We start from the raw sequence: 18,257 nt of genomic DNA, 5'->3' as shown, positions 1-18,257 counted from the left end.
TTGGTCAAGGTCTTGACTGTTGTTTATCAAGGCTAGAGGACTGCAGGGCTATGTAATTGGTAATAAGAAGCAACCGGATGAGAGTGATATAGATTTTCCTCAATGGGACTCGGATAATTGTCTTGTTATGACATGATTACTCAACTCTATGCAACTTCATATCTCTAAGTCCTATTTGTTGATTGATACTACTATAAAAATATCGAAGGCCTTGTCTTTAACTTATTCCAAGATTAGGAATGGTGCTTAAATTTATGATATTCAAAATGAGATCCATCGTATTAAGCAAGGAGAAATGACTATCTTCCAATTTTATTCTGAGTTATGTGGCTTATGGCAGGAACTTGATTACTATCATGACTTCCAGGCAGACTGCACTGGAGATGCAGTCAAATTTCGGAGAATGACTGAAAAGGAGTGGTCTATGATTTTCTTGCAGGGTTAAATAATGAATATGATCCAATTTGAGTTCAAGTGTTGGGAAGAAATCATTTTCCTTCTCTAGAAGAGGCCCACGCCCATGTTCAACAAGAGGAAAGTCGTCGACATGCTATGCTTTATACTACATCAGTTGAAAATGTTGGGTTGGCTACTAGTTTGAGCACACTGCAACCTCCTAATTTTGAGAAAGATTACTTGCATTGACTATTGTGGGAAATCGAGGCATACCAAGGAGACTTGTTGGAAGTTACATGGTCCTCCCACTAGAGGCCATAGGGAGAAACGAGGCACCTTCAGAACTCAAGCTAATTTAGCAGAAACTGTGGAGGAGACCTTTAAGGAGACAACAACAAGTTGAATTCCTTTCTCCTAATGAAATTCAGAGTCTCAAGCGCCTCATGTCTCATATTGATACCTCTTCGTCCTCTAGTGCCACATCTAACTTTGTAAAGTCAGGTAATGCTTCCTCTCTTGATAATATTCCATGGATTATTGATTCTAGTGTGAATAGATACATGACAAGCTCTTCTAAAGGTTTTCTCAACTATTTTCCTTCTCTAACCAAAAATAGTGTCAGAATTGCTGATGACTTTTTTTACTTCCATATCCGGAACAGGTTCTGTTATTTGCACACCCAATATTAAATTATCATCTGTCCTTTATGTTCCCCACTTTCCTATCAACCTTTTATCAGTTAGTGCTATCACCTATGCTCTTAACTGTAAAATTGATTTCCTGATCATTGTGTTATTCAAGATTTTCTCATAGGGAAAAGGATTGACAATAGTAGGTTGCATGATGACTTATACATGTTGGAAGGTGATCCAAGTTTTCCTATATTTCAAGCTTGTTTTGGAGAAAATAAGGATGTCAATCAAGAAATAATATAGTGGCATAAGCGGTTATGGCATTCATCATTTTTTGTCTTAGAAAAACATTATCCTAGTTTGTTTGCTAGAACTGAGTTTGGTTCTTTATGCTTGTGAGTATGCTAAGCACATTAGAACCTCCTATCCTTTGAGTCATAATAAAAGCCAAATTCGTTTTGTAACTGTTAAATTTAGGTCAGGTCTAACTCACCCCAAAAGCTAGCTCAAGGAGGAGGAGTGCTTATGGAGGCACATTACCCCTTTCCACAAGCGATGTGGGATTCAACACATCCCCCATGCCTAGAATTTTTACTGGTGCGTGACACATTTATGAGAGGCCCAACATCGGATGGGGAGGCTCTGATATCATGTTAAATTTGGGCCAGGCCTAACTCATCCCAAAAGCTAGCTCAAGGGGGAGGAGTGCCTATGGCCCATATAAGGGGCACATTACCCCTTTCCACAACCGATGTCGGATTCAATAGTAGCTATTCATTTTGATGTTTGGGGGCCCACTCAAACTGTCTCCTTATCTAGTACTCGATGGTTTGTCACCTTTATTGATTATTGCACTCGAATGACTTTGGTCTATTTGATTGAAGTTAAAAGTGATGTCTTTTCTTGTTTTCAATCCTTTCATAAGATGATTTATTCTCAATTTGATACTAAGGTGAAAATTTTGAGAACTGACAATGAAAGAAAAGACATGGATAGTAGTTTTTCTGCCTATTTGGAGAATAATGGGATTGTACACCAGACGAGTTGTCCTTATACTAGTGCACAAAATGGCGTTGCTGAAAGGAAAAACAGACATCTATTGGAGGTAGCTCGATCTCTTATGTTTACCATGAACCTACTCAAAGCATATTGGGGAGATGCAGTCCTTATATCTGTTTATCTTATCAATAGAATGCCCTTCAAGGTCCTTGACTTTATGAGTCATTTGGAGATTTTAAAAGGAAAGAATTCATACATTGTTTCACCAAAGTATGTGGGTGTGCTTGCTTTGTCCATACTAGAATGGTGGGAAAATTGGACCCCAAGGCCTTAAAATGTGTTTGTTGGGTATTTTCCGATACAGAAGGGATACAAGTGTTATCACCCTCCATCTAGGAAATGCTTTGTCAGTATGGATGTTACCTTCCGAGAAACTGAACCCTACCTTAGTACCACCCACTCACCTCTTCAAGGGGGAATAATGAGCAAAAAGAGGTGATCCCAAATTATGTGATTTTGAATGATATGGTTCAGTTAGAGAGTTCGAGTTCTGGTAGACGAGGAGATGTCTAATTAGGGGGAGAGAATTAGACGTTTGGACAAGTCAGATTTGAGGAGGTATTTAAGGAGAGACAAGGCAGAAGAAGCCATTATGCAGTCCACTTAGAGTAAAAAATCTTCTTCTGTTGAGTTATCCACAACTCTTGAATGCTCCAATGACTTAGATAAACCTATTGCACAAAGAAAGGGGTCAGATCTTGTACTAAACACCCTATTTTAAACTTTGTTTCTTATAAATATTTGTCTCTCTTCTATAGAGCCTTTGCCTTGTCTATTTTCTCTGTGTCTATTCCACAGGATTAGAAGGAACCTCTTACAGATCGTAAATGGAAGGAAGCAATGATTGAAGAGATGAAAACATTGGCAAAAAATGAGACCTAGGAGTTTGTTAGTCTTCCACCTGGGAAGAAAGTTGTTGGCTGTAAGTGGGTGTTAACAGTGAAATACAAAGCTGATGGTACAATCGAACGATTTAAGGCCAGATTGGTTGCTAAAGGATTCACCCAAACCCATGGAGTGGATTATCAAGAGACATTTGCCCCAGTTGCAAAAATGAACTCAATCAGAGTTCTATTATCTTGTGTAGCCAACTTGGACTTGGACTTACAACAGTTTGATGTGAAGAATGCTTTTCTCTATGGAGATTTAGAGGAAAAAATGTTTATGGAGATCCCTCCTGGGTTCGCTGATGAGAAGGCACAAGGAAAGGTATGCAGGTTGAAAAAGGCTTTGTATGGGCTAAAACAATCTCTCAGAGCTTGGTTTGACAGGTTTAGCAGAGTCAGGATGTCCTTTGGCTACCAACAGAGCAATGCTGATCATACTCTGTTTATCAAACATTACAAGGGTAAGATCACTCTTTTTATTGTGTATGTTGATGATATAGTCGTAATAGGTGATGACAAAAAGGAAATGGCTCAACTTAAAAGGTTGTTGGCTTAGGAAATTGAAATCAAATATCTAGGAAAACTGTAATATTTCCTAGGTATTGAGGTGGCTAGATTAGAAAAAGGAATCTTCATCTATGGATCTTTTAGAAGAAACTGGTATGTTGAGATGTAAACCAACAGAATCTCCCGTTGAAAGTAACCACAAGATGCAAGCAGGAATTGATGAGTTTGTGGATATTAGAAGATATCAGAGATCGGTAGGAAGGTTGATTTATCTTACACACTCGATCGGATATAACCTATACTGTTAGTTTAGTCAATCAATTCATGCATGACTCTCGCGAGACTCATATGCAGGCTGTACTTCGCATCTTGAGATACCTAAAGTCGAAAGGGTTTCTTTACTCTAAATATGGTCACCTCCAAGTTGAAACTTTACAGATGCAGATTGGGCAGGATCTCTCGATGATAGGAGATACACCTCTGGTTATTGCACAGTTGTGGGAGGGAACCTTGTCACCTGGAGGAGCAAATAATAAATTGTTTGTTGCTCGGTCAAGTGCTGAAGCAGAATACGGAGTAATGGTCCAAGGTGTGTGTGAACTCTTATAGTTGCAGAAGTTATTGGAGTAGTTGAGGTTGCCCGAGAGAGACAAGATAACTTTGTATTGTGACAATAGAGCTGCCATAGCACAAAATCTAGTCCAACATGACCGAACGAAACACATTAAGATTGATCGGCACTTCATTAAAGAGAAATTAACAGACGGTGTCTTGAGCTTAGTTCATGTGACTTATAGCGGCCAACTTGCGGATATGTTTACTAAAGGGTTCAACAATAAGATCTACCATAATCTGATTTGTAAGTTGGGCATGTGCGACATCTATGCACTAATTTGAGAGGGAGTGTTGACTTATTTGCTGATTTTAGGGATATGATTTGATTTGATTAGGATGCTTATTTATTTTTGTAGTTATTATTTGATTATTTGTTTCCTATTTAATTATTATTTTTTGTGTATAAATAGTCATGTAAACCAATCGTAAAGATTAAGAGTGAAATATAAAAATACTTTAAAATTCCTTAAAATTCTTTAGAGAGATATTTTATTAATAAGATAAACTAAGGCTGTATCTGTCTAATAGGTTTTGGAAGATTCACGGTGAAAAGGAGAGATCTGACTACTCCCTACAGGTGCCTATTTTTTCTTTCAGCAATACCACTTTGGACAGTAATGTAAGGACAACAAGTTTGATGTAGGATCCCATTAGACTCTAGATAAGCAATAAAACGACTATCCATATATTATGTGCCATTATCGGTTCTAAAAACTTTTATCTTAACATTAAATTGAGTACAAATCGTCTTGTGAAAAGATAGAAAGCTGGAAGATACATTACTCTTTATCTTTATCAAATAAGTCCAAGTCATTTGGGTGCAACAATCAATGAAAAGAACAAACCAGCAATTATCGGATAGAGAGGCGGTCTGAGTAGGCCTTCAAATGTCGAAATGGATAGTCAATAACGAGATTGTAGTCCTATTATTACTCAAAGGGTAAGTGTTTCTCGTATGCTTAGCATATTCACAAGCATTACAAATTGAAGAATTACACTGAACCTTAGAAAATAAGTCAGGATAAAAGTTTTATTCTTTCCAAAAGAAGCTTGATATGAATTCGAACCTAGATTTCCTGCCAACATATATAACCCATCGTGCAGTCTATTGTTGCCAATTCTCTTTTCGGTTTGAAGGTCCTAAATAATACATCGGTCAGAAAAAAAATTTAACTTTGCAGTTAATAGATTTAGTAACAACACTGTCAGATAAAAGATTAATATGGAAATGAGAAACATGAAGAACAAAGGAAATCTTAATATTGGAAGTACAAATAATTGATTCGGTTCCAGAGACGGGAGTGAGAGAGTTATTGGCTATTATGACCATATTCTTTTGTAGATATGGAAGGTAATTAAGAAAGCCTTAAGAGAAGCCCGTTATATGTCTATTTGCTCCGAAATTAATAATCCATAGAGCAATGTTGAAAACACTTACATTACTTGCATTAGTGTTTTTCTTATCTGTCATTTTATAGGAAAATGGGCCAACAATACAAAGAGAAAGGAACATATTAGATGGGAGACAAAGTTACTGTTAAAACTCCTCGAAAAGCAAGAAAGGAGAACCAGGTCATAGAACTAGGCCGATCAAAGGCGCGATGTGTCGAAAAGGAGCGCTGCTGGAAAAGGATGTTAGAGAAAAGCTCACGCGTTGGCACGTGAAAGGAGACGCACGCAGAGGGCTGTGGCAGTGTGTAAGGTCATGTGCATGCTCGGAGCGGGGTCGCATCGTTGGGGATTGGTCGGAAATTGGATGTTCTTTCCTTCGGGATGGGTGGTGTCGAACAACTCCCTTGATATAGTCGCCTAGAAGCTTGAGCTATTAGTTAACCCTTTGTGATAGATTTGAGACCTATGTCAATTAAGGTGACAAGGCTTTGATACCATGTGGGAGGAATTTTTAATTTGGGTAAACTGTAATTTAGTCCCTCTGATTTAGTGAAATGTAACCTTTTGTCCCTCTGTTTTAAAAAATCTTTAATTTAGTCATTGTGATTTTTAAAAACTATGACATTAGTCCCTCCCGTTAGATTTTCAGTTAAATCACCGTTAATTTTAGTTAAAAAGACTAAAATATCCATTCTCTCTCCTTCTTCTTCCTCTTCTTCTTCTTCTTCTTCTTCTTCTCTTTTTCGATCTCCTTCTTCTTCTTCCCGATCTTCTTCTTCCCGATAAGCATGGTGTAAATAAGCAAGGCCTTGTGCTGCTTCCAGGATGATTCGGTACCTCACTTCCCATTCCAAGCAACCTCCACTTCTTTCATGGAGGAGACTGCCTAGGCTTTCATTTGGCATATAATTGTATATAAGCAATCTTGTGTTTCGATTCCAACAGCAACCCAAGAATCTGACAATATTCTTGTGTCGGATAGAACCTAGGGTTTTTACTTCAGTGGAGAAGGAATCCCGAACTCCCCTAATGTCTAACCTGTCATTTTGAGAGTCTTTCTCTGCAGCCATTGTTGTTGGCCACAGCTTCTTAACTGCAATGACTTCTCCATTTTCTAGTTCTGCACGATACACTATTCCTGAACATCCCTTCCCAATTACATTGGCTTCCACTAGGCATTTCAGAACTTGTTCTATGTTATAAGTTATAGAAAGTAAATATGTTAATATAGGAAGTAAATATTGATAGATGGGTCAGTTGCTTAATCCTAGGAATTGTATAATCATAGACTTGATTTTCCTTCCTATTTAGATACCATCTCTCATGTATAAATAGATTGTAATCTCTATTGTGAAATACAACAAATATTATCCTTCTACATGGTATCAGAGCCTTTCTCGTAGAGATTTAATTTTTCTCTCCCATCAAAGTTTTTTTTAAGAAAAAAAAAAAAAAAAATTTTTTTTTAGAGACTTAGGGCTCTGTTTATTTGGGTTACCCATAACGGGTAATATTTGGATCTCACCATCGCTGGAGTCGCCACATCGTTCCCTTGTCAGATCTGAGGTTTATTTGCCGTTCGGATTTTGGGGGAGGTGTTTTTATCGGTACTGTTCATCGGAACTGTTCACGGTACTGTTCACGGGTACTGTTCATCGGTACTGTTCACGAGTACTGTTCATCGACACTGTTCACGAGTACTGCTCACGTGGTACTGTTCATCGGTACTGTTCATGCCGGGTACTGTTTTCTGATTCTGTGTTTCTTTTGTTGCTGTCGTTTTGGGTTTGTTGTCATGGTTGAAGTGAAAACCACCACCGTAACTGATGTGATTCCTATGATGACTAAAATCACGGAACACAAATTGAATGGATCTTCCAATCAAGGAATTTTGATATCTGCAGATGAGTATGCACAATTCGTCCAATACCAGGCATCTCTAAAATCCTCTAATTCCTCCTCTATCACTGCAATTGCCGAGTCAGGTAACTCTACTACATGTCTTGTGTCTTCATCCTCAAAATGGGTTATTGATTCTGGTGCTACCGATCATATGTCAGGTAATTCTACCCTTTTGTCCAATCTTGAGTCTCGTACATCACCTTCTTATGTTACTCTTGCTGATGGCACTAAATCTTCTGTCATTGGTTCTGGTCATGTCAACTTAACCCCTTCTCTTTCTGTATCCTCTGTGTTATGTCTCCCTAAGTTCGCATTTAATTTGCTTTCCGTTAGTAAACTCACTCGTGCATTGAATTGTTGTGTCTCATTCTTTCCTGATCACTGTGTTTTTCAGGATCTTTCGACGAAGCAGATTATTGGTAGAGGGAGTGAGTCAGAGGGTCTTTACGTCTTGGATCAGCAACTACCTCGATCTCCTCGATCTCTGGTATGCTCCACGCGTTTAACACCTTTTGATGTTCATTGTCGTTTGGGGCATCCTTCTCTCTCAGTTTTAAAGAAGTTATATCCACAGTTTCATTCTTTGTCTACTCTAGATTGTGAGTCTTGTCAATTTGCCAAACATCATCGTTTACCTACACTGCCTCGAGTCAATAAACGGGCTTCGTCCCCCTTTGAGTTAGTACATTCAGATGTTTGGGGTTCTTGTCCTGTTGTGTCTAAGTCTGGCTTTAAGTATTTTGTTACTTTTGTTGATGATTTCTCTCGTACTACTTGGTTATTTTTAATGAAGAGTCGTTCAGAATTATTTTCTGTTTTTTGTGCATTTTATGCTGAAATCCAAACCCAATTCAATACTTCCATCCGTATATTGCAAAGTGATAATGCTAAAGAGTATCTCTCTGGGGAATTTCAATCTTATTTGTTACAAAAAGGGATTCTTCATCAGTCATCTTGTGTTGCCACTCCTTCACAAAATGGAGTTGCTGAAAGAAAAAATCGACATCTTCTTGAAGTAGCCAGAGCTCTCTTATTCCAAATGAAGGTACCTAAATGTTTTTGGGCTGATGCTGTATCCACTGCTTGTTTTTTGATCAATCGCATGCCTTCCTCCATCCTTCATGGTGATATCCCTTATAACATTTTGTTTCCCACTAAATCTTTGTTTCCTATTGAGCCACGTATGTTTGGTTGTACATGTTTTGTTCGTGATGTTCGTCCACAGGTTACTAAATTGGATCCTAAATCACTCAAATGTGTCTTCCTTGGCTGCTCTCGACGTCAGAAAGGGTATCGTTGTTTTTCTCCTGATCTGAATCGGTATCTTGTGTCTGCGGATGTAACATTCATTGAGTCCACTCCATTTTTTCCGCCATCATCTGTTTATAACACCGAGGGGGAGGAAGATGACCTCTTGTTATACACTGTTCGCTCTTTGTCTCCTCAGACTACTCCTACACCTTTCGCTCATGTGCCAGGTCGCCCTCCCATCTTTCATGTGTATTCCAGACGCTTAGAGGACTCTGACTCCGTTCCGCTACCTGCTTCTTCGTCGACAGATCCTGCTCCCACTGATCCTTCACCGTCTGATTTGGATTTGCCCATTGCTCTTCGCAAAGGTAAACGTACTTGCACTTATCCTATTTCATCTTGTGTCTCTTATGATCAATTATCCTCCTCTTCTTGTTGTTTTGTCACTGCTTTAGATTCTATTTCAATTCCCAAAACTGTTATTGAGGCTTTGTCCCATCCTGGTTGGCGTGCTGCAATGGAAGAGGAAATGATGGCCCTTGACACTAATGGTACTTGGGAGTTGATGTCCTTGCCCCCAGGAAAGCGGGCTATTGGGTGCAAATGGGTGTTTGCAGTAAAAGTAAACCCTGATGGATCTATTGCTCGCCTCAAGGCCCGTTTAGTGGCCAAAGGTTATGCACAAACTTATGGAGTTGACTATTCTGATACATTCTCTCCAGTTGCCAAGCTCGCATCTGTCCGATTGTTTATTTCCTTGGCGGCTACTCATGATTGGCCCTTGCATCAACTGGATATTAAAAATGCTTTTCTTCATGGTGATCTTCAGGAGGAGGTTTATATTGAGCAACCACCTGGTTTTGTTGCTCAGGGGGAGTCAGGTAAGGTTTGTAGACTTCGAAAATCCCTTTATGGCTTGAAACAGAGTCCTCGAGCATGGTTTGGCAGGTTTAGTGAGGTGGTCCAACAGTTTGGAATGAAGATGAGTAAGTGTGATCACTCAGTGTTTTATAGAAATTCTGATAGTGGAGTAATTCTGCTTGTAGTATATGTGGATGATATCGTTATTACAGGAAGTGACATTGCTGGCATCACATCCCTAAAAGAATTTCTTAAAACACAGTTTCATACAAAGGATTTGGGTTCCTTGAAATATTTCTTGGGAATTGAAGTTATGCGGTGTAAGAAAGGCATCTTCTTATCTCAAAGAAAATATGTTCTTGATTTGTTGGCAGAAACAGGAAAATTGGGTGTTAAGCCGTGTAGTACCCCAATGACCCCTAACCTTCAACTTACCACAGAAGACAGTGAGCCATTTGCAGATCCTGGAAGGTACAGAAGATTAGTTGGTAAGCTGAATTATTTGACTGTGACTCGTCCTGATATTGCATATTCAGTGAGTGTGGTAAGTCAGTTTATGTCCTCTCCTACTGTTGCCCAGTGGGATGCTCTGGGACAGATTCTTTGTTACCTTAAAGGGGCCCCAGGGCGAGGCCTATTCTATGGTAACTATGGGCACTCAAATATTGAATGCTTTTCTGATGCTGATTGGGCAGGCTCGAAAGTTGATAGGAGGTCAACTACTGGGTATTGTGTTTTTGTGGGAGGTAACTTGGTCTCATGGAAAAGTAAGAAGCAAAATGTGGTCTCCCGTTCTAGTGCTGAATCTGAATATCGAGCCATGGCACAAGCCGTTTGTGAAATCTTGTGGGTACGTCAACTGTTGGAAGAAGTTGGGTTTTCAAATTCGGTGCCTGCTAAGTTGTGGTGTGATAATCAAGCAGCTATCCACATTGCCTCCAATCCAGTATTTCACGAGAGGACCAAACACATCGAGATTGATTGTCATTTTGTTCGTGAAAAGGTTCAACAAAAGATAATATCAACAGAACATATCCGAACTGGAGAACAATTAGGAGATATTTTCACTAAAGCTCTAAATGGGACTCGAGTCGATTATATATGTAACAAGTTGGGCATGATTAACATTTATGATCCAACTTGAGGGGGAGTGTTATAAGTTATAGAAAGTAAATATGTTAATATAGGAAGTAAATATTGATAGATGGGTCAGTTGCTTAATCCTAGGGATTGTATAATCATAGACTTGATTTTCCTTCCTATTTAGATACCATCTCTCATGTATAAATAGATTGTAATCTCTATTGTGAAATACAACAAATATTATCCTTCTACATTCTACTGAAAAATTTAGCTTCTAAAATGGGGTGAAGTGCCAAGGCCATGAATCCCCTCCCATCTCGGATTCGCAATCATCTCTCATCAGTTTCCGAGCTCTGAAAACTGCAATTGCTCCAAAAATTGCCATTGCTATAGTTAAGGTGATAAGCAATGCAATGACAAGTTTAAGTCTATGTGATCTCTTCAATTTACTGTTATTTGACATGCTCATCGATGTGGCTTTTCTAAGGAAACATGAGTCTCGACCCTTAGAACACAGTCCCTGGTTTCCTGCCATTTCTGTTTTTGATAACTGTTGGAAAAGCTTGTTGTCGGGAAGATAGCCTGTGAAATTATTGTGAGAGATGTTTAGAGAAACAAGATTTTCGAGTCCTGCAAGTGCCATCAGATCTCCTTCCAGTTCATTGTGTGAGAGATCAAGAATGGATAATTTGTTCAGAGCAGAAATCTGGGTTGGAATCGTCCCAGTGAGTGCATTCCAACTCAAATTCAAAGAAGATAAAGAGCTAGGCAGAGTGCCTCGAAGGGTATTGTTGCTTAAGTTCAGCATCTGCAGCTCATTGCAATTGCCAATTTCTGCTGGCAGCGTTCCACCAATATGGTTTTCAGACAAGTCGAGGAAACTGAGGTTTTTCAGGAGCCCGATTTCTTTTGGAATTTCTCCACTGATTCTGTTATTAACAAGCCGAAGACGAATAAGAGAGACACAGTTTCCCACCTCAGGAGGAATCCAACCGGAAATGTCGTTAGCAATTAAGAGAAGCTTTGTCAGGTTCTGAAGCTGAAACAGGCTTGGAGGTAAGCTACCAGTGAGTGCATTTTGTGACAAATCTAACGCATCAAATCCCCAAACCTCTCTCTCTCTCTCTCTCTAAACTGATTCTTATCTTAAAACTCAACCCAGCACAGCTTCCTTTGCAAATAAGCAAGAACAAGAGAGAAACTAACAAAAACAAGAAAGATTAAAGATTTTCAACCACTCCACCATCTTCACCTCGGGGTTCTGTTCTTGCTTCATCTTTTTGGTAGGAGAAGAAGAAGAAGAAGGAGACCGGGAAGGAGAAGAAGCAGAAGGAGAAGGAGATCGGGAAGGAGAAGAAGAAGAGGAGGAAGAGGAAGGAAAGAGAATGGGTATTTTAGTCTTTTTAACTAAAATTAACGGTGATTTAACTGAAAATCTAACGGGAGGGACTAATGTCATAGTTTTTAAAAATCACCGTGACTAAATTGAAGATTTTTTAAAACAGAGGGACAAAAAGTTACATTTCACTAAACTAGAGGGACTAAATTACAGTTTACCCTTTTAATTTTATTCCAATTGAATTGATCTTACAAGGTTTGAGTATTTATATACAAAAAATCAACCTAATTTAGGAATATTTACAATAAAAATAAAATCCCTATAATCAAGTTTAATTAGTATCCCAAAGATCTAAATCCTCCTAATTAGAAACCTCCTATGTTGGTCAACAAGATGGGAATGGGACAGGGAGGTTATAAGAAGAATATTAGGAGGGGAATAGTTGGTTATTATTGAAATTCTGGAATAGCAGCTACTAACAAATAATTCACTCAAGAAGTCCACCATGACATGTTTATGTATGTATTTTAGCATCTGCTTTCAGTTAATGGTTGGAGATTGTCATCTCATTTGAAGATTTCAAGTTCATCACATCTGCAACTACTCTTGTATTTTCTCATTTTAATGAAAAGAAGCCTTAATTTTCCTTATAAGAAAATTGATCCTAATTTCTTCCTTGGCAGCCAAGTTCATGCCAAACTGTCAATTAACACAAGATATGGCAGTTTTACAGATATTGGCTTGCTTATTTGGACCTGCTATTATTTAATGGTTGAAGTTTGACCTTTTCAGAAATATTCTGCTTTCTAACATTTCATGGGAATATATGCAGGGGGGTTTTTGTCATTTAAGCCATCTATTCCAAAGAGTTTGTTACTCGAAGGGGAGCACAGTCTTGAATCCCACTTTTCCCTGATTAATCACCAGGCATGTCTGCTTAACTTTTTAATACTTGTGCCTGCCAATATTTCCATACTACCTGGTTAATACTTTATGTTGTTTTGACTTTGTTCAGATTAAACAAATAAGGACAGCACTTGCAATTGCTTCCTTGTTAAATCGTGTATTGGTAAGAGATTCCAATCCTGCATGCTTATTGGCTTATTTTGTTGTTGTCATAGATTTTCACTGTCGTGGAAGTCTGTTTTCTCTTATGATAACTGAGTTTTTTTTTCTTTTAATAACTTCCATACTTGTATTCAGACTTTCAAGTATTTTCATGGTTAAATGGTAAAAGCTATTCGGTAATTCCTTTTGGCTATCACCTTGTTTTAACTGATCTAAATATTGGTGTTTTTTATGGATTGCCATTTCAAGTATTGCTCCCATCGGACTTCTTATGTCAGGATATGGATCAAATAATAAATATTCCTTTTTGGGTGGTTTACGAGCTGCTGCTCAATCGATTAGTTATGAAATACCATTAACTCTTTGTGTGTTATCCATATCTCTACGTGTGATTCGTTGAAATATAAGCTTTTCCCTATTCCTTTCTTTTTATCTTTTTAGGAAGAAGGCGAAATGAATTGAATAGATATCTTCATTTTTTATTCATCACATTAAATGCTTTCTAGTTTTAAGACCAAAAAAATTAAGGCAAAGTGTCTAGTGGCTTTGAGACGAGTGTTTGGTCAAAATCTTACACTATTCATGCTAAATTGTCAAAGGCAAGCTGGGTGATGCAAGGTGCAAGTGCTAGGTGCCTGAGGTACCCACCTCGCTCACTTGATATTTAGTTCTTCTATTTTATTTCCCGTTACTTGTTATAATTCAATTCTTAATTATAGAAAGGAGAGACAAAGGAGGCATATCACGAGATACTTATTATGAAATGCACCCGTTGCTCCTATTAGGGCAAAAAGCATAAGCTTTTACAAATACGAGTGGAGAAATGAGGGAAGCAGAGGAAGAAGAGTGATGTAAAATAAGTATTTCATTTACTAGCTCCTTACTCAGGCAAGCATAGTGAGCAGCATCTAATAGACTTGGCCACGAACCAGTTTGAACAATGAAGCAGATTTTGTTAATGGTTTTGTTATAGGAAGTAAATATGTTGATATAGGAAGTAAATATTGATAGATGTATTAGTTGCTTAATCTTGGGGATTGCATGATCATAGGCTTGATAAAAGGATTTCCTTTCCTTTCTAGATAAGGTTTTTCATGTATAAATATGCTGTAATCTCTATTGTAAAATACACAACAAAGATTACTCTTCTACATGGTATCGGAGCTTCTTCTACAAAAGATTTGAATTTTTTTTCCTTTCTTCTGTTTTGTTTGGAGGCATAGGGCTCCATTTGTGCTGTTCTTTAGGTTACCTATATAGGGTGACATTTGTCTCTCACCGCTCACCTAGGAAGGATGCTGAAGAGCTGGCGATGCTAGAGCCGACGGTTGTCCGATCATCATTTGCTAAATCTAGCCAGAATAATTTCTTGCACTAATGTTCTCGAACAAAGAGTTCATCATAGTTAAAACAAAGTCCTTTTCGTCGTTGTTCCTCCATCTCCTCGCGGTTCAAGTGTTTAATGATTCGGGTATTGACTGTGCGGTTGTCGAAGCTGGTCAAAAATAACCTTTTTGGTTATCAACAATTTTACAATTGTAGATAGTGGCAAAAGGATCGAATTCACAGGGAATTGATACTTATCTATTTTCCTTATCAAGACCAAGTAAACAAACTGAAAGTAAAATAAAAGGGGGGGTTTTGAGATTGATGAATTAAACTAATACTGAAAGTAACAAAGTAAAGCAAATAATTAAATTAAAGAAATTCAATAATGAGAAATGTTCTAGTTGAAGAATTAGATCCACTTCAATTGTTGGGATTGATCATTGACACAAATATTCCTTTATTTGATTCAATAAATTAGTTATGGAGGTGGAAGATGCTTCTCACCACCATATCCCTCCTTAAGCATAAATCAATTAGGGAACGTCCTTTAATTAATTACTAATCAACAAGTTGCCAAAGAACGTCCTTGGGCATCTAACAACTGTCAATTGCGTTAAGAAATAGAGAGACCTAATTCTTGCTACCCAAACGTATGGTGATATTGCTAGATCATGCAATTTCCTTAGTTTTTATAACAAGAGTTACTTGTGTTTGAATAATCCAAGCAATTACGAACTTAAAACTATCCAAACTAACATATTATTGCTTCGCAATCAAGAATTAATGGGCCCTATTGATCTAAACAACAAACCAACAATGGAATTAAGCATGAAATTGCATAAATATTAATAAACAAAAGATAAACATAATATGTTCAGATCTCCCAATCCATAAAACAACCAAAGTTTCACCTAATCTTCAACTAGAAAAAGAGGTTTCAGCCACTCATGGCTGAAACAAAACACAAAAATAAAAGAAAGAGAAGAAGAAGAAGAAGAGGCGGCTTGGAGAAGGTGAGGCGTGCGGCTTGCAATCCGAAAGTGTAGAAGAAGGGAGGCGTGCGGCTCTTCATGTGATGCTTTTATAGCTGAAAGTGTTGCTCTAAGTTTCCTTGTTGAGATGGAGCCTTCTTTTGAATTTTGAATTTTGAATTCTTGGAAGGCAAGTGTGTCTTCTTGAGATTTGGCTTCCTGAATAAGCTAAATTCAATGCTGAAGTGTCTTCACATTTTTAACAAGGGAAAGACTTCTTGAAGATTTGAAATTTGAATTTCAAATCACTCTGCTATCTGCACTTTCCTTATTTATCTTCACTTCAGTTGCAACTTGGCTTGGGCAAACCATGCATATTCTCCTTTATCCTCTTTTAGGCAGTTTTAAGAGCATTTTTACCAAATTACCTCTTTACACTGTTTTCTGCAAAATAAGATCAAAACCACATAATTAGGCATAAAATGTGTAAATTAACCTTAATAACAACATGATAAATAGGTCTAAATTTGGTCTGATTAGGTTCCTTTTGCTTCTATTGTTTGTTGAAATGAATGATTGGTTGAAGGACTTGCAGCACATATGGATCAATTTTTCTGTTCATAGAGTCGAGACATGCTCATAATTGAAACCATGTCCTTGGGTTGGTGAAGCTCAACTTCCACTGCAATATATTCTTGCATTTCAACTTCATCCTTCTCCCATTTCAGCTGCAACTTGGTTTGGGCAAACTGACTTGGGCAAACCAAGCTTGTTCTCTTTTATTCTCTTTTGACAATTTTAAGGCCAACACCATTTTTTGCAAAATAAGATCAAAACTACAAAATTAGGTAGAAAATGTGTATATTAACATTAACAACAACATGAAAAATGAGACTAATTTTAGCTTGATCACCTCACGAGACTCATATGCAGGCTGTACTTCACAACTTGAGATACCTAGAGTCTGCACTAGTGAAAGGACTTCTTTACTCCAAACATGGTCACCTCTGAATTGAAGCTTTTACATATGCAGATTGGGCAGAATCTCTTGATGACAGGAGATCCACCTCTAGCTACTGCACAGTTGTGGGAGGGAACCTTGTCACCTGGAGAAGCAAAAAACAAAGTGTTGTTGCTCGGTCAAGTGCTGAAGGAGAATACAGAGCAATGGCCCAAGGTGTGTGTGAACTCTTATGGTTGCAAAAGTTATTGGAAGAGTTGAGATTGCCCAAGAGAGACAAGATAACCTTGTATTGTGACAATAAAGCTGCTATAAGTATAGCACAAAATCCAGTCCAACATGACCGGGCGAAGCACATTGAAATTGATCGGCACTTCATTAAAGAAAAAATTAGTAGAAGGTGTCTTGATCCTAGTTCATGTGACTTTTACTGGGCAACTTGCGGATGTGCTTACTAAAGGGCTCAACAACAAGGTCTACAATAATTTGATTTGCAAGTTGGGCATGTGCGACATTTTTGCAGCAACTTGAAAGGGAGTGTTGACTTATTTGCTGATCCTAGCTGATTTTAGGGATATAATTTGATCTGATTAGGATCCTTAATCATCTTTGTAATTATTATTTGATTATTTGCTTCCTGATTAGGTATGATTATTTGTGTATAAATAGTAATGTAGACCAATTGTAAATATTAAGATTGAAATACAAGAATACCCAAAATTTTTTCAAAATTCTTCAAATCTCTATTGTAAAATACACAACAAAGATTACTCTTCTACATATTCATGAGATTCATGAAATCAATCTACAGCTAGGATATAGTGGTCCAGTTCACTGTTTATTGAACTTGAACTGTCGATTTGAACTGACAGTTCTGAACCAAAATTAGCTGAATAAAATATAACTTTTTTCTTTCGTTTTTTTTTTTAAGTATATTGGTTCCCTTTAATTTTTCTACACTAGAAACTAGATAATGATATCTTGTGAACTTATGTCTTATAATGTATAGAATATTAACATTATTGTAATTTTAAAAGTTCTGAACTGCTGAACCAGAACCGTACCATTAACACTTCATATCAGGACTGTTTTGGACAAAAATGGTTTCAAATTGAAACTGCTCCAAACCGTGAAGCCAGCCAAAGTGGGGTTTCTGGCCCATAGGCAGGTCTAGCATCTAGCACATTTTGCAATTGGGGCCTTGAGGCTTTTGACAGCATTGAATAAGGGTTCAGGGGAATTACCAGGTTTCTAATGCCCCTGGGACAACAAGAATAGAGGCCAACAGACGGTCCTTTGTTTTCAAAATGGATTTAAGAATGGGCCATAAAAACATGGCCTGCTAATTCAAGCAAACCTATTTTTCTTTGGTTCTAATTTAAGTTTAGGTCTGTTGAATCCCACATCGGTTGTGGAAAGGGGTAATGTGGCCCTTATATGGGGTATAGGCAGTCCTCCCCCTTGAGCTAGCATTTGGGGTGAATTAAGCTTGACCCAAATTTAACATGGTATCAGAGTTTCCCATCCGATATGGGACCTCCTATAAATATGTCACGCACCAGTAAAATTTTGGGCGTGAGAGGGTGTGTTGAATCCCACATCGGTTGTGGAAAAGGGTAATGTGCCCCTTATATGGGCCATAGGCAATCCTCCCCCTTGAGCTAGTTTTTGGGGTGAGTTAAGCCTGACCCAAATTTAACAAGGTCTTTTTCATGTACCAGTGGTGTATATAATATTTGATTAAATGAACTGTATAGCTAAAAGTGCTTAAGAAGTCTATATCTTTATCTTATTTTTCTCTGTTTTTGATGTGTAATTCAGATCATGCCTCCATTATGGTGCAGATTGGATAGGCTATGGTTTCCCCATCCTGGAGTTTTGAAGGAAACTATGACTAGACAACCTTTTATCTGCCCTTTGGATCATGTTTTTGAGGTTTTTCCCCATATTCTGACTCAGTGAACTGTAGTTATCTATTTTAAGTGTAAATTAGCAAGTTTCTGC

General features: G+C 37.9%; 1 protein-coding gene across 6 annotated transcripts in view; it reads left to right on the top strand.

The window, feature by feature from the left end:
* The window catches only part of LOC110602407 (arabinosyltransferase XEG113), a 43,055-nt gene that overhangs the window by 8,554 nt on the left and 16,244 nt on the right, over positions 1 to 18,257 (top strand). For 3 of the 6 annotated variants that reach the window (XM_021739910.2, XM_021739911.2, XM_021739909.2), the window contains 4 exons: positions 12,757 to 12,851; positions 12,940 to 12,993; positions 13,592 to 13,632; positions 18,098 to 18,188. In XM_021739910.2, the coding sequence (XP_021595602.1) occupies positions 12,757 to 12,851; positions 12,940 to 12,993; positions 13,592 to 13,632; positions 18,098 to 18,188 (281 nt within the window). Of the gene's footprint in view, positions 1 to 12,756; positions 12,852 to 12,939; positions 12,994 to 13,591; positions 13,633 to 18,074; positions 18,189 to 18,257 lie in introns of all 6 variants that reach the window. The other 3 variants (XM_021739913.2, XM_021739912.2, XM_043951459.1) reach the window with 2 other exon arrangements.

The sequence above is a fragment of the Manihot esculenta genome, chromosome 15, assembly GCF_001659605.2.
Source record: "Manihot esculenta cultivar AM560-2 chromosome 15, M.esculenta_v8, whole genome shotgun sequence".
In the NCBI taxonomy this organism is placed as follows: Eukaryota; Viridiplantae; Streptophyta; class Magnoliopsida; order Malpighiales; family Euphorbiaceae; genus Manihot; species Manihot esculenta.
Note: the sequence above shows the minus strand (reverse complement) of the source record. Positions and strands in the feature narration are given on the sequence as shown.